This window comes from Echinops telfairi, unplaced genomic scaffold (assembly GCF_000313985.2).
Source record: "Echinops telfairi isolate 266 unplaced genomic scaffold, ASM31398v2 ScPeMD7_7469;HRSCAF=8507_0, whole genome shotgun sequence".
Taxonomy (NCBI): Eukaryota; Metazoa; Chordata; class Mammalia; order Afrosoricida; family Tenrecidae; genus Echinops; species Echinops telfairi.
This window is the reverse complement of record NW_022111372.1, coordinates 38,180,341-38,196,487: the sequence shown is the minus strand read 5'-3', so window position 1 is coordinate 38,196,487 and position 16,147 is coordinate 38,180,341. Positions and strand designations below refer to the sequence as shown.

The 16,147-nt window shown below is 49.0% G+C and overlaps 1 protein-coding gene across 1 annotated transcript in view; it reads left to right on the top strand.

Moving 5' to 3' along the window:
• Positions 1–10,177, top strand: part of TSPEAR (thrombospondin type laminin G domain and EAR repeats) — a 66,549-nt gene extending 56,372 nt beyond the window's left edge. Inside the window, exons 9-11 of the mRNA XM_004697299.2 lie at positions 3,877–4,064; positions 5,723–5,824; positions 9,447–10,177. Of these exons, the coding sequence (XP_004697356.1) occupies positions 3,877–4,064; positions 5,723–5,824; positions 9,447–9,600 (444 nt within the window). The 3' untranslated portion in view covers positions 9,601–10,177. The remainder of the gene's footprint in view (positions 1–3,876; positions 4,065–5,722; positions 5,825–9,446) is intronic.
• Positions 10,178–16,147: the final 5,970 nt, after the last annotated feature.

The following is a 16,147-nucleotide window of genomic DNA, read 5'->3' as shown; positions in this document are numbered from 1 at the left end:
ACACACCAGACTACTTGATCCATGAGCATGACCATCGGGCCATCTGGGTGCTGGGAAGCCAGCTGGCCGGCTGGACTATGACTCATAGAGTCCTGGTACATGCCCACATGCTCACACAAACGCGCTCGCTCACACTAAAGCGCATAGAACTGGGACCCCACGCAGCTGCTCGTGGGCCCTGCTGGCCAGGGCCGTGCATCCCTTTCCATGCCCCGTGCTCCATGCTGTGTGAGAGTCTCCTTGAAACCCCATTCTCCAAGATTAAGAACAAGGAGGCAGCGCCATGCCTCTCTGCTCCCCCCTCCTCCCATCTCCACCCGGATGGCCCTGAGCTCCCACGCTGCTCCGGACCCGGGAGCTCACCCAGGGAGCTTCTGCTCGGCCCCTGTCTGCGGAGGCGTCAGCACCTCCAATTGCCCTGGTCGCCCTGCTGGTACAGGGAGATTTATACTCTCGGTTTTTTTTTTTTCTGGTCCCCAGAGCCCAGAGTTCACGTTCTAGGGCGCCTCTAGACGGTCTCGGGCGGCCTCTGCTGGGTGCTGGGAGCAAGGCAGGCAAAGGCGCTCCCTGCTGGCCACTGCGCGGAAACAAGGTTTCATGTTTGGTTCAGAATGCTGTGTTGTGATTAAATGTAACCTGTGCTAGCCAGCAAGGGCCACACGGACCTCTTCTTTCCTTCTTGTCTTTTTAATGACCTTTTGCTTTCTTCATGAATGCCCTCCCGCAGCTCATCAGGTCTCCTGTCGTTAGTGTCCAATGCACCAAATCTGTTCTTCATGGTCTATGAATGGGCTCTGACTGTTAGCCACGCCACGCACCCGCCTGTCTGCGGGGCCCTGCCCGTCCTCTCAACAGCACTAACGTGTGAGCCTATTGTTAAAAGTACCATGTCAGCCCATCTTACTGAGGACTTTTCTCTTTCTCTGACCCTCTGCCCTTCAGGATCCGGTCTCTCTTGATCCAAAGCATGTGAAACAAAGTTTCATTACTTTAACTTCTTCTTTTTTTTTTTTGTTTTTTTAGAGTTTTGGGGTGTTTTTTTTTACAATAAAATACTCATTATTTTAATTTGGTAAATATGTCTGTACAAAAGTATTTGCCATTTTCAATGAATGTACAAATGTGCTTTACACAATTGATGTTTGTATGGATTGTGATAAGAGTTGTATGAGCCCCCAATAAAATGATTTTTAAAAGAAGAGCTGTAAGAGCCCCAATTAAATGATTTATTTTTTTAAGTATTTGCCATTTTAACAATCTTTGCCTGTACAGTCGAATGATATTGTTTGTTGTATTCATTTTTCTATTTTTTCTTACTTTTATTGGAGGCGCTTATATCTCATCACAATCCATATATTCATTCAGTGTGTGAAATCGGATTAGACCAGAACATGCACACTGCTACCGATAAGAGCCCCAAACGCAGGGAATTCAGGACAGATAAACCCCTCAGGGCCAACAAGGAGAGTAGATACCAGGAGGACTGGGGGAGGGTGAGGGGAGAAAGGGGGAATGGATCACAAGGATCAATCTATAACCCCCTCCCTCCCAGAGGGGAATAACGGAAAAGTGGGTGAGGGGGTGATGGAGGACAATGTAAAATATGAAAATGATAATCTATAACTTATCAGGGGTTCTTGAGGGAGGGCAGGTGGGGGAGGGAGGGGGAAGAAATGGAGAGCTGATATCAGGTGGGAAGAGAATGCTTTGAAAATGATGATGGCGATGAAGGGAGATGTCGGACAGGGCAAGATATGACAAAATACCCATTTATAAACTATCAAGGGCTCATGCGGGAGTGGGGAGCGGGGAGGGAGGGGAAAAATGAGGACCTAATGTCGGGGGTTTAAATGGAGAGAAAATGTTTTGAGAAACGATGTACAAATGCGCTTTACACAATTGATGTGTGTATGGATTGGGACAACAGTTGTATGAGCCCCTAATAAAATGTTAAAAAAAAGAAAATGATGATGGCGGCATATGTGCAAACGTACTTTAACTTCTAAGGAGCCTGTTGGCTTCTTCCAAGACAGATTGGCTGTTCTCCAAATGCAGAGGAACTGCTGCAGCCCTCCTCCTTCAGGGCCCTCCTTTCACACGCAGATGAGGCGATTGAAAACACCCTGGCTTCCATTAGGAGCGAGATGTCTTTGCTCTATAGCGCATTAACGAAGCCTTATGCAGGAGCCCTGGTGAAGTAGTGGATCACACATTGAACTGTTTACCACAAGGTCAGTGGTTTGAACCCACTTGGCACTCTGAAGGGGAAAGATGAGGCTGGCTGCTCCAGGAAAGATTTCAAGGCTCAGAAAGCCAAGAGGCGGTTCTCTTCTGCCCTCTAGGGTCGCTGGGTTGGAACTGTCTCTCCATGGTAGTGGGTTGGGTGGGGTTCAGGACAGCAGATTTTCCCACTGCAATAGGTCCTTTGTTTTCTTTTTTAACTCATTTTATTGGGGCTCATACAACTCTTACCACAATCCATACATGCATCAATTTGTAAAGCACATTTGTACATTCACGGCCCTCATCAATCTCAAGACATTTGCTCTCCCCCTAAGCCCTTGGCATCAGCTCCTCATTTTCTCCCTCCCTCTCCGCTCCCTCCTCCCTCATGAACCCTTGATAATTTTTAAATTATTATTTTGTCATATCGTATACTGTCCTTTGTTTTCTTGACTACTGCTTCCATGAGCACTGATTGTGAATCCAAATAAAATGAAATCCTTGACGTTTCCCTTTGCTCTGTCACGGTGTTGTTTCTTGGTCCAGTTGTGAGGATGTCGGTTTTCTTTACACTAAGGTGTAACCCTACTGAAGGCTACGGTCCTAGATCTTCATCGGCACGTGTGTCCATTTCATCAAGCATGCTTAAGTCACCTGCGTACAGATGGTTGTTCATGGACCTTCCTCGGACCCTAATGCTTGGTCTTTCTTTATATATCCCACTTTCTGGAATTATTTACTCAGAATACAGATTAAATAAGTCTGGTACCTACCTGCAGGTACACCTGAAGGCTGCTCTTTGGTTAGAAGGGTGGAGCTAGTTTGGAGTTTTGCATTGTGGCATACAGCCTTCCCTCCAGAGCGAGTTAAGGGACTTCGTGTCTGAGGTTCATGATCTTTGCTCCGATTGCCTCCAGAGAGTGTGAAAGAATACAACCCTGATGCACGCCTTCCTTGATTGTAAAGTATGTGGTATCCACTTGTTTGGGTCCAATGACTGCCTCTATGTCTAGGTTCCATGTGAGTATAATTAAGTGCTACTTTTCTTTATCCATTGAGATGATAACACCCCCACCTCCATCCATGTTGACTCATCTTGAACTTTAAACCAACCTGGTGTCCAAGACCCTTCTCAGATGCCTATAAGGATGAATCAAAGAGTATTGCTACTGGGGCGCTTATCCTTCCACGCATAGGCTTGTTACACATCAAATGCGGTTAAACGTCTCTGTGGTCAGTGGCTGGCTACAAGCAGGTTCTCTCGGTGCTGTACTTGCCTTGGTTTTGCTACAGAGCCTTGGCTAAAAAAACAAACAAACAGTCAAAGTGCTGGCTTCTGCAGGGATCTGCCGGTCCAGTTCCATCCCAGGCAGACAGCTCAGCTCAGGAAGGTGACGGCGACTGTCCCTGTGTTTCCAGGGCACTGCCCGCTCTGCCAAGGCCATCTCTTCTGATGTTTGTGCGGCAGGCATTAAGATTCACGCAGGGGTCCCAAAGGCTGGGAAACTGAGCAAAGATGGATGGAGGTGTGCCGTGTGTCTGACACCACGCAGGGTGTGGGAGCGCCCGGATGCTCCAGCCACACGTGGGCAGGAAAGGCAGCAGCCCCTGACGTGTCCCTTCACTCACCTGTCCTCTTGGCTTTTGCTCTAGACGTTCGGCGCTGCCGACTGGGAGGTGTTCCACATTGGGGAGAGGATCTTCCTCGCCGTCGCCAACAGCCACAGCTATGATGTTGAAATGCAAGTGCAAAATGACTCCTACATCATCAACTCCGTCATCTATGAGCTGAATGTCACCGCGCAGTCGTTCGTCAAGTTCCAAGATATTCCTACCTGCAGGTACACCTGAAGGTTGCTCTTTGGTTAGAAGGGCGGAGCTAGTTTGGAGTTTTGCATTGTGGCAGACAACCTTCCCTCCAGAGCGAGTTAAGGGACTTCGTGTCTGAGGTTCATGATCTTTGCTCCGATTGCCTCCAGAGAGTGTGGTTCAGAACAATAACAGGCTTCCACAGCAGCAGCAACAAATCACTGCATTCCCTGTTGCTCTGGAGACAGAAGTGGAAGTCACCGCTAATTCTCATACGTTCTATTGCATTAAACCCATTCCATCTTTCAGTCGAGTTAACCTTCTACGAGTCAGGGTGCAATCGAACAGTTACGGACACTGTCTACACAGTAAAATGCTTCCACTCGGTTCTCATTGAAGATGTCACACATGTAGAATCACACAGTTGGCCCAGGGCCATGGCAAATCTCACTGCCTGGAACATGGGGCTGATGGTGACAGGTGATGGCTGAGGGGCCTCGGTGTGCCTTCCTCACTAGGTAGGGTCCTGGTCACCACTTGGGAGCGTAATTAACGCTGTGGTTTTGGACTCATCCCGGGATCTGATCTTCCCTAGCCCTGCATGTCTTTGGATATCTCCAACGACCTTCACACTCCCCGGCATCTGACCTCAGCTCCTGCTCTCAGCTGGCCCCCTGGTTCCCTAATAACCTGGAGCGAAGTCTCCACAAGAAGACAGGGTCCCTCAGCTTAGAGACCTACCGGGCACTTCAGGCAGCAGCCTGGACTGTGGCACCAGCCTGCCTCTTACTTGCTGTGTGGTGGGGCCTCGCTTTCCTAATCTGTAAGTGAGGGCAGGACCTGTGGTCATCAGTGAGGTGTGAGGCAGAGTCAGGGTCTGGGGCTTTCTCAGGAGGACAGGGTGTTGGGGAGTGCTTCCAGGAGGCCCCTTTCTCGTCCCCTCAGGTCTTTGCCCTTAGCAGAGGCAGGAGGGCCTGGGGCCTAAGACAGAATGTAACTAGAAGCAGTTTCCCAGTGTTAGGAAGGCTTTTATGTCCACAGTCGCTCTGAGGGCCCAAACAGCTGTTGGAGGAAGGAGCCAGGCCTCAGCTGGGCAATGTCACAGTCCTCAAGCTGCTGCCTCCAGAGGGGGCTCCGGCTCATGTGGGCTGAACAGGAGCGTGGGCTCTCCATCTGATGACTGGGGCTTCTTAAAAGGGAACCTCTGATTTACTACTCCTTCCTGCCACCCTAGAAAAGACCGAGTCCTTGGGCGGGACAAATCATTCACGTATTGAACTGCTGCTCCAAAAGGCTGCAGGTTGATTTGAATCCACCCAGAGGTTTGTCAGAAGAAAGGCCCTGGCAATCCACTTCTGGAAAATCAGCCGTAGGAAACCCTGGGGAGGGGGGGGAGGGGGGGAAGGAGGAGTGCTCAATCCCACCCTGACACGCAGCACGGGGTCACCATGAGTTGGCATCAGCCCAACCGGCAAATGGTTTGAGTTTATTGGTGTTGTTGAATAGACCAACTCACTCCGCTCCCTTGGGGAGAGCACCCCTCCGCGTGGGCCTTGGCACCTTGTCCGAGATTAGAGGAGTTGCTTCAAGTCACACCTTCCTCGGTCCCCCGCCTCCTTCACACCTCCTTGCCTTCTTCCGGGGCATCTGGGAATAACAGGCCCTCCTGTCTGCTCCCTTGTCTCTGCAGTGCCCTGGACTGGGAGTTCTTCTCGGTGGGAGAAGACTATTTCCTGGTGGTTGCTAACTCCTTCGATGGAAATACTTTCTCGGTAAACAGTATTATTTACAGGTAAAGAGCTGCCCAATGGCAGGGGCCTTCCTCCCACCTTGGTTCACCTTTGGATAGTCTCAGTTGGGACTTGCAGAGAATTGGGGACTCGGAGTGATCCACAGGCCATTGGCCTAGGTCATATGTGCCCAGGCTTCATCCAGCCTACCACCTGAGTGGGGAGAGAGCCTGGGTCGTTGCTCTGCATTTATCCAGGTGACTCACTGATCACGCTGCCTTGTGAAGCTCCAGGTTCTACCTGGAAGTGCAGCACAGAGACATGTCCATTTTTATGCTGTGGCCATTTCCCCTGTCAGATGCCCCATCCAGGAGAATGCTATGGCACCTCAGTTATCATGTCTTTTAATACCATGTTACCGCTCTCCTCTTAGAAACATGATGTCAGGCTAGTTTAAATTCATTTCCCAGGAGCCTTTCGATTATAATGAGGTTGACGATAATGAATGAGGTTTTTAGGATTTTCTATTTCCAGCTACTTTTGTGAACTATGATCTATTTTTGGATCTCTCCGCCTACCAAATTATCTTATCATTTTGAACAGGGATTCCTATGAATATAATTACAGCTATGAAAAAAGGCACTTTTGCCCTTTTTCTCTCTAATCTTTTCCCGGCTTAGTTGGCTTTCTTAGCTGGAAACTCCACCATGGTCCTGAGTAGAAGCTGTGGTGGCCAGCAGGGCCGCACTCTCTGATTTTAGTGAGACAGGTTAGGTCTGACACCATTGAAAGCAATGCTGCCCTCAATTGTTAGTGACATGAGGCTGTGTCACAGGTAAGTGGTGTCCTTGGGCATTTGTAAGTACATAGTGTGGCTCTCCCTCAGTCTGCCGAGGTGCAGATCCATAATAAGAGAGGCTCCTGGGGTGAATGTCATTTAATGATGGTATATAATTATTTAGTATGGCACTGAATGCCAATTGTTTATTGGGATTTTGCATCAGTAATATGAAATGCAATTGTTCCGTGGCTTTGTCTTGAAGGCTTTATCCAGTTAGATGTGAATGTTAACTTAATAAATAGATATCACAGTTTTCCAGCTATGCCTGGGAGATCAAATGGCTTGAATTTACCTGTTTTCTTTGGTTAAATTCAGTTATAGAACCAATGGGGCTGGTGGCCTGCTTGACTGCATATTTTTAATAACCTTTTCAGTTTCTCCTATGACTGTGGGTTTATTCATAGTCATCTATTTTTTAGACATTTAGTGCTGTAGAGTGTTCAATATGACAAAGTAATTTCAAATGTTCTATGGAACAATAAAATCTCAAAGACGGCCAAGAAATTCCTGAAAGCAAATTGTTTAATGGAAAAGTTAACAAGTGCCTGGGGGGCCTGGGACAGAGCAAGCCCAGAGTAGAGCCAGCCATGGATGACCACTTAATGTGATAAAGGTTGTATTTCAACACAATGAAAACAGGATCTGTTAACCAAGGCGCTTCCCATCATTTACTATCCATCTGGAAGAAAACAAAGCTAGGCCCTTACTTCATATCAAATATACATTTTATATGGTTTAAACATCAAAATGTAAAACATTAAACCTCAAAAAAAATGAGATGGAAAATAAATGGTGGTGATCGTCAGCACGGCACGGTTGGTTCCAACCCCATGTATTCTGGAACGGAAGGAGGCCTGGTCCTGGACCAGCCGCATAAATTGCTGTGGATTCGAGCCCATGGTTGTGGCCACTGAGTCCATCCATCTCCTTCAGCGTAGACCTCTAGCTCTCAGATTCAGTCCTTTACCAAGCATCATGTTTTGCTTCAGGGAATGGTTCCTCCTGATAACCTGTCCAGACGCCGTGAGGAACATTCTGGCTGTATGTCTTTCGAGAATAGATCTGTTTGTCCTTCTGACAATCCGTGGGACTGTCCGTACTCTTCGACACCATCGTTCAGAGGCAGCGCGTCTGTGGTCTTCCTTTTGGCTTTTCCAGCTTTCACGCACATACAAGGTCGTTGAAAGGACCCAGGACCGTGCCTGGGGAGGTGCGCCTTAATCTTCAAAGTGACCTCTTGTCTTTATAACACGTCTTTTGCGACAGAGCTTCCCGATGCGATATATTGTTTGATTTCTTGACTGCTGCAACTGTGAGCGTTGACTGGGGATTCGTGTAAAATGAAATCCTGACAAATGGCAACTTTTCTCCATGTTTCATGGTGCGGTTGATTGGCCAGTTGTGAAGATTTTTGTTTTCTTTGTGTGGAGGTGTGAGCCACACAGAAGGCTATAATCTTTGGTATTCATCAGCTGATGCCTAAAGTTTGCCTCGCAAAGCAGGCCAAGTTGTGGCATCTGCATATTTCAGGCTCTTAATTGGCTTTCCATTAATTCTAATTCCTCCTTTTTCTTCATATGGTTCAGCGTCTTAAGTTATTGACTCAGCATGCAGATTGGCTAAGTGTGGTGAAGGCGACAGGCCCCCAGGGAGACTCATCTCCCTTGACTTTCAACCACATTCTTGTTCTGCTCCAACAACTGTCTCTCGGTCTGTGTAGCAGGTTCTGCGTGAGCATAATTCAGTGTCCTGGGTTTCCCATTCTTTTAATGCTACCAATCATTTGCTATATACAGTAAGGTGCCTTTGCTCTGCTAACACACACCAGCACACATCATTCTGATCTTGCGTTCAGCCAAGACCCATCTGACCTCCACAATGGTATCCTCATCCCACGGCCTCTTCTGAATTTGGCTTGAATTTCTGCCAACTCCATATTAATGTACTGCTGCGAGCATTTTTTAATTGTCTTCTGTAAAAGCTTACTTGCACGTGATACTGATGGTCATGTTTGATGGCTTCTATCGGGCACCCTTCTGTGGAATGGGCACAGCTACGGATCTCTGACAGCTGGTTGGCCCCCTAGCTGTCTTCCATATTTCACAGATGAGTAGGCACGATTAGCACTGCATTCGTTTGTTGAACATCTCAATTAGTATTCCATTCATTCCTGGAGCCTTGGTTTTTCGCCAGGGCCTTCCGTGAAGGCTAGATTTCCTTCTGTGTAACCAGTGGTTGAGTACATGCTACCTCCTGAAAGGGCTGAGCATTTTTTTGGCACAGCGACACTGTGTATTATCTCCATCTCCTTTGGGTGCTTTCTGCGTTGTTAAATGTCTTTCCTATTGAAGTCCTCAGGATCGTACCGCGGGGCTTACATCTGCTCCTCAGTTCCTTCGTCTTGGTTTTGGACCTCCGGGTCTTTATACATTTGATTGTTGTTTTGTTCTGTCTTCCCAGGATAGCTGTTGAGATTCTCTGTCCAGCTCTCCCGTTCCCACGTCTTCCATTCCTCAGCCACGCCGTGTGCAAGAGCTAGTTCCATTCCTTCAGCCACGCCGTGTGCAAGAGCTAGTTCCAGTCTCCTCGGACGTTCGTTTCCGTCTTTCTTCCCTGTCTTTTTAATGACCTTCTTTTCCTTTGCGCGAGGCTATATCTTCTTCCCCTGTTACTGCAACCCAGGGGATATGTTTCACATCCACCCCAGGCTCAGGGGGAAGCCAGTGTTTCTTGGAAGAAGGAGCGGTGTCTTGGAATGGCCGCTATGATGAGCTGAGGTTGCGGGATGGAAGCGGGGCTGGCTGGATGGAACCGGCTCCCGAGCTGACTGTCTCTCTCCGCAGGTGGCAGGGCTACGAAGGCTTTGTGGCCGTGCACAGCCTCCCAACCTTTGGCTGCAGAGACTGGGAGGCCTTCAACACCACGGCCGGCTCCTACCTCATGTACTCCAGCGCCAAGGAGCCCCTGTCCAAGGTCCTGAGGCTGAGGATGGAGTGAACGTTCGTGGACCTGCCAGAGAAGGGGCCGGAAGCAAGAAGGACAGGGCAGGACCCTGCCTAGTGCGCCAATACATCCCTCTTCCCTAGCCAGATCCCCTAAAGATTCCAGGAACCTCTGGGTGGGAGCAGAAGATGGTGCTTGGCCAGGGTGGATGGTCCATGGGAGGCCCTCCTCTGGGCTGGAGTCCTGGCACGTCCCAGTCCCAGCCTCTGTCTAATTGGGCCACCCACCTTGGCAACCCTGCCCATGGCTTTATGTTGTGCTTGCCTCCCCGGCAAGGGTGCCCCTGGTGTGGGACCACAAAGCCCAGGGAGGCTGCAGCCAGACCCCGGGTGGCTTGCTGGTGGTCCAGGCTGAGAACACACACCCTCCCAGCAGTCACCGTGCCTTAAAGAGAAGCTAATATCAAATCGTACCTCAAAGAACCATGGGGCGGGTCACACGCATGGCCCTACCCCTTCCCCCGACAAGCAGAGGCTGACACAGGTTTTGTTGCTTGGTTTTGCAGATTGAGTAACAACTATTTATTGTGCCCTATCTATACGGAAGCCTATTTATAACACTGTCGCTCAAACTCCAGTTACATGTCTGTGTTTCTTGGGGGTCCTCCCTGATAGGGAAGCTCGCTTGGTCTCATTCATCGGGGCAGTCAGGCAGCGTGAAGAGAAAACGGAACCCCACATCTCACACCAATGCGGTCTCGTTCCGCTTCTTCCCAGGATGACTTGCAATCTATGATCAATTCCTCCCGATTCCAATGCCACTGGCCCTGCAGCGCTTTCATCCTCTGACCCTCACCACCCAAATTTGGATCAGAGACCAGGCATGAAAAGACATGTCCTCCAGACTTCCACAGAGGTCCAGGAGCTCAGGCACCGGCCACAGCTTGGTCATTCCTACTGATATCCCCGGGGATATCCAGAGGAAATGAGGGTGGGGGGTTTCTACGCTCGCTTCCAGCCTGCTGAGTGTTAATGTGCACACTGCTCCTCTTCCCTCCGCACACAAGCTGCACTACTGAACTGCTGGCTCCCACTACTGGGCTGACTCACAGAATGCAGGAAAGAATTATGTATGTGGGGGCTTTCAAAAGTTCGTGGGAAAATTCCATGATCTTTTAACTCCATTTTTTCATAGTCTTTTTGAAGTCCCCATTGTACTTGCAAATAGAGTTTTATTATAGCAAAAGGATACAAACAAACAGACCCATAGAGTAAGATCAGAGAGGGTTCTCAATGCAAAGCTTCTGGGTCCCAAAAAGTGATACGCTGCCCTTGCATACCTTCCACCAACCAGGAAACCCTTGTCCTGTTATTGGGGCCTTGTGAGGTCTGCACCATTGATTAAACCAACCACCCTTCACTAGGACACGCTAATAAGGCACATTGGGTCTTTCTGGCCAGCCTGCCACCACTCCAGACGCACCTCGTTAGCATTATCTGGGCTAGCAGCCTCATCAAAGACACTGCAGTCACTTGGGAAATTTCAAGGGTTTAGAGGATGGGTCTCAGGACCTTGGACAAAGACCAAATTCTCTCGACAAAGTTTACCTTAAACCCCAAAGGATGTGCTACTACTCTCTAAAGGGGGCTTCGTTTCACCCATGAATGGATCAGGGACAGGTCAGGAGCTCCAAGGTGATGTCATGACCCCACCTGGGAAAGTCTCACTGGGCCATGGGGGCCATGGATTCCATTCCCAAGCTGCTGCCCTTGAGGCCTGGCCTGGTCACTTCATTGGATTCTTGGAATGCAGGATAGTGGCAAAGTCCTTTTTTCCACTCAGCTCCTTGCCCTGCCCGGGTCCTGATCCTACAGCTGCTTTGTCCAATGCTCGCAGAGGCCTCCTCCCTCTTGGGGTGGGATGGGGCTGCAGTCTGAGGAGACATTAGCCGAATACTGGGAACCTGACTGGAGGAGTTCCCACCACCTTCAGCGAGGCCTTCACGTTGGAAAGAAAGGACTGCAGAGCCCAGGACAGCCATGAAATCATGGAGTCAGTGGGCCTTCATCCCTCCATGTCTGGAAAAGAAGAAATCGGCATGGGTGGGCTGGGGGTGGGGGGTTTGCCCGACATAAGGAGAGCCTGTTCCACGTGTCTGTGGACTTGCCTGGGCTAAGAGAGAGTACAGACACCCGGAAACTGGAGGATGGTGTGGAGACGGAGCTGGAGCCAATTATACGAGCGGGCAGCCTGTATAGTCACACTGGTCACAGGTACAGGAGGGCCTGTGGTCTTCACACTCAGGAAAGCCTAAGCTTAGAAGAACCTCAAGAGTCTTCATGACTTTATTATTTGTTAAACAAGGGCCTGGGGCATCTGCTTTTCTCTGGGGCCCATACATGACATGGGCACCCTGGTTTGAGGGATGCCCATGGGAGTGCTGACCTAAGAGAAGATGATGGTGTTGGAGTCAGGGCTTTCCCGTGTTATTTTTAGCTATCCACTGCTGCACCACAGGCAGATGGCTTTCACCGATGGAGATGTATCCTCTCACAGTAGGCAATCAGAAGTTCAAATACAGGACACCGGGTCTAGCTAAAGGTTCCTGTCTCCTTTCACCCCTGTGGGCCCAGCATTCCTCAATGTCTCTTGTTATCAGTCTCCCCCTGGGTCTAGGAGGTTCCGGTGTCAGGCGGGGCTGTCTAGAGAAACAAAACCAGTTAGACACAAACATGTACAAGAAAGCATGCTAACGCTGCCGTTAGGGACCGCCAAGCAGGTTCTGACTCAGAGGCCCAGTGGACAACTGAACGGAGCGCCGCCCAGTTCTGCTCCATCCTCCCATTGCGCTTGTGTTTCAGAGCATCGCTGCCGTTCATCTCACCAAGGGCCTTCCTGTGTTTGTTTTTTTTTTGCTACCCCTCCACTTTACCGAGTGTGACGTCTTCTCCAGGGCCTGGTCTCTTGATAAAATGCCCAAGGTCTCACTTCCTTTGCTTCCCAGGAGCACTCTGGCCTTAGTTCTTCTGAGAAAGCTGTTTGTTCTTTTGGCAGTGCATGGTACTTCCGATGTTCGTTGCCAGCACCATAGTTCAAATTCATTGCTTTTTCTTTGGTCTTCCTTATTCATGTCCAACTTTCACATGCGTATGAGATGATTCAAAATATTACCGCGTGGGTCAGAAGCACCTCAGTCCTCAATGTAGCACCCTTGCTTTTCATCACTTGAAAGAAGTCTTGTGTGGAAGACTTACATGTTGTCAGGCACTGTTTGCTCTCTTGACCGCTGCTTCTGACGGAATGTTTCAGGAAGAGAATGAAGCACTGGAAGCACTCACTCAGCTCTGCTAAGAAATTTGGAAGACAGCTGCTTGGCCAACCGACTGGAGCAGATTCCTATTTACACCCATTCCAAAGAAAGGTGGCCCAACAGAATGCTCAAATTGTGGAAGAGTATCAATCGAGCTAACACGCAAGCGAAGCTTTTCTAAACGTCATCCAACAACACTTGCAGCGGGACCTTTCCAGGGAGCGGCCAGAGGTTCAGGCTGGCTTCGGAAGAGGCTGAGGCACAAGTGATATCATCGCGGATGTCAGATGAGTGTTGCCTGAAAGCAGAGACTACCAAGAAGACGTTTACTTGTGCTGTATTGACGATGCCAAGGCATTTGGTTGTGGGATCGTAACAAACTACGGGCAGCCTTGAAGGGAATGGAGCTGTGGAACACTAGCTGGTGCTCCTGTGGAACTGGCATGGATCAACAAGAGGCTGTTGGGTGAACAGAACAAGGGAATACTATAAAATCAGGAAAGGTGTGTGACAGGGTGGTATCCTCCCACCGTACTTATTCAATCCGTGTGCTGAGCAAATCACCCGAGAAGCTGGCTTCTATGAAGAAGAATGTGGCCTCGGGATTGGAGGAAGGCTGATTAACAAACTAGCGTTAATGGCACGGGCTTTCTTGCTGAAAGTGAGGAGGACTTGAAGCACCTGCTGAAAAAAATCAAGGAGTATACATCGCAGTATGGATTACAATACAATATAATGAGGACCAAAATTCTTCACAACTAGACCAGTAGTAACTTCATGATACATGGGGGAAAGATTGAAGCCATCAAGGATCTCACCTTGTTTAGATCTACAATCCATCCTTATGGAAGCAACAGTCAAGAAAGCAAACCATGCATTGCATCATGTAACTCTGCTGCAGAAGACCTCCGGAGATTATTGAAAAGCAAGGGTGTTACTCTGAAGACAAAGTGTACCTGACCCACATCATGGGGTTATTCTCCATTGCCTCATATGCATGTGAAGATTGGACATTGAGTAAGGAACACAGAAGAAAATGGATGTATTTGATTTGTGGTCCCGGTGAAGAATGTTGAAAGTACCATGGTCTGCTAAAAGGACAAACAAATCTCTCCTGGGCAAAGTAAGGCCAGAATGCTCCTCTGAGGCAAGGATCGTGAGACTGTCTCATGTACCTTGGACCTGTTGTCAAGAGAGACCAGTCCCTGGAGGAGGCTGTCAAGCTTGGTGAAACAGAGGGGTAGTGAGCGAGACGAAGCCTTGGACGAGATGAACTGATACAGTTGTTGCAACAATGGACTTGGAAATGGGAACCACTGTGAGGATGGCACTGGGCCGGGCAGCATTTCGTTCTGTTGTGCACAGGGCCGCTATGGGTCGGAACTGACAACAACAGCAAGGATTTTCCAGACTGTTCCCTTTTGGAAGCAGATTGCCAGGCCTTACTACGGAGGTGACTCTAAGTGTGTGTGAACCACCATGCAGCACTTAACCATTTGCTGGACCCAAGGACTCCTAATTATTCCTTATCCAATGGGTTCCCTGCTGCTGTGAGTCCATTCTGACACCGAGCAACCCCTACAGGACAGAGTCAAACTGCTCTACAGGGTCTCCAGGCAGGGTCTCCAGGCCGGTTGCCACATCTTTCTTCCTTGGAGCCGCTGGTAGGTCAGAGCCACCAACCCTTCCATTAGCAGCCAAGCGCTGAACCACTGCCCCACCAGGACTCCTGGACTATTCCCTGGGGCCCAGTAAGTTCAATCCAGAGATAGATCCATCCAGAAGACACATTCGGGAAACATTGCTACATGGTTTATTGGACAGTCAAAAATGAGGGTGGAGAATGTCTATCCAGATAATGAATATGGAAGTTCTGGCATATTCATTCCATGGAAAATACGCATCCGTGTACTGGAGTAAGTATAACAAAATGACACCATGTGGACGAATCTCAAAAATACGTGGTGGGCAAAAACAAAACGCACGTCACTGAAGACTACAAACTCTTTGACTCCTCCAGGCGACGTGCAGAATGCAGGGGCACTCTCCTTGCAGGTATGCACGTGGTCAGCGACGGAACTGTGTCCCCCTGAGCATGTGTTGTAAATCCCAATCCCCTCTCCTTGGGGAGCGGGTTTTCTTTGTTCTGTGAAAGAGACAGGATTTGTTTAGGGTGTGCCATACATCGATCTCTTTGGCCATATAAAAAGGGCAACTCGAGCCGGCAGCTAAGCAAGCAGGACAGACGCCAGGCCACCTGAGCTCTCCAAGGAGGCCAGAAACGGAAGCTGAAGCGAGACAAGCACCTTCCCTCGCGCACCGTGAGCAGGGGAGAGTCTTCCTTCAGTGAGAACGTCAGCCTCCTGTACCGGGAAAAGTAAGTCTGCTTGTTCAAGTCACACCTGTGGGATTTCTGCTAGAGCAGCCCTCGATAAGTCACACATGCATGTACAAGTGCAAAGGACATATCGCTCCCAGCACCGAATTCAGCATGGCAATGAACAAGCCTCCTAGGGTACTGATGGGGTCTATCTCAGGTTGCACGGGGTCCATAGTGCTCATTTAATCATTATTCTTTAAACACTTACATTCTTTTTTTTTTTTTAACATTTTATTAGGGGCTCATACAACTGTTATCCCAATCCATACACACATCAATTGTGTAAAGTGCATTTGTACATCGTTTCTCAAAACATTTTCTCTCCATTGAAACCCCCGACATTAGGTCCTCATTTTTCCCCTCCCTCCCCGCTCCCCCCTCCCGCATGAGCCCCTGATAGTTTATAAATGGGTATTTTGTCATATCTTGCCCTGTCCGACGTCTCCCTTCATCCACTTTTCGGTTGTCTGTCCCCCAGGGAGGAGGTCACACACAGTTCCATGTAATCGGTTCCCTCCTTCCTACCCATTCTCCCTTTACCCTCCCTGTTTCGCCACTCACACCACTGGTCCTATAGGGCTCATCCTTCCCAGATTCCCTGTATTTCCAGTTCCCATCTATACCAGAAACACTTACATTCTTTACACACAAGACAGAGTTCATAGTTTTTTTTTAAACCTTAAGTGAAACCCCAATTTCATAAAAATTTAAAATGGTTAGATGAGTGTCTTGGTTATCTAGGTCTACTTTATTAAAAATACCCCATATGAAGAGGGAAAAAAATTGTTTTCTCACAGTTCAGAACACCTGCTGTAGGGGCAGGCTTTAGGACAGGGTCTTGTCCCTTCACTGTGTCCCTGGTCCCTTGGACATTTCCACAAGCCAGGACGCCAGCCTTCCTCTGCCTCTGC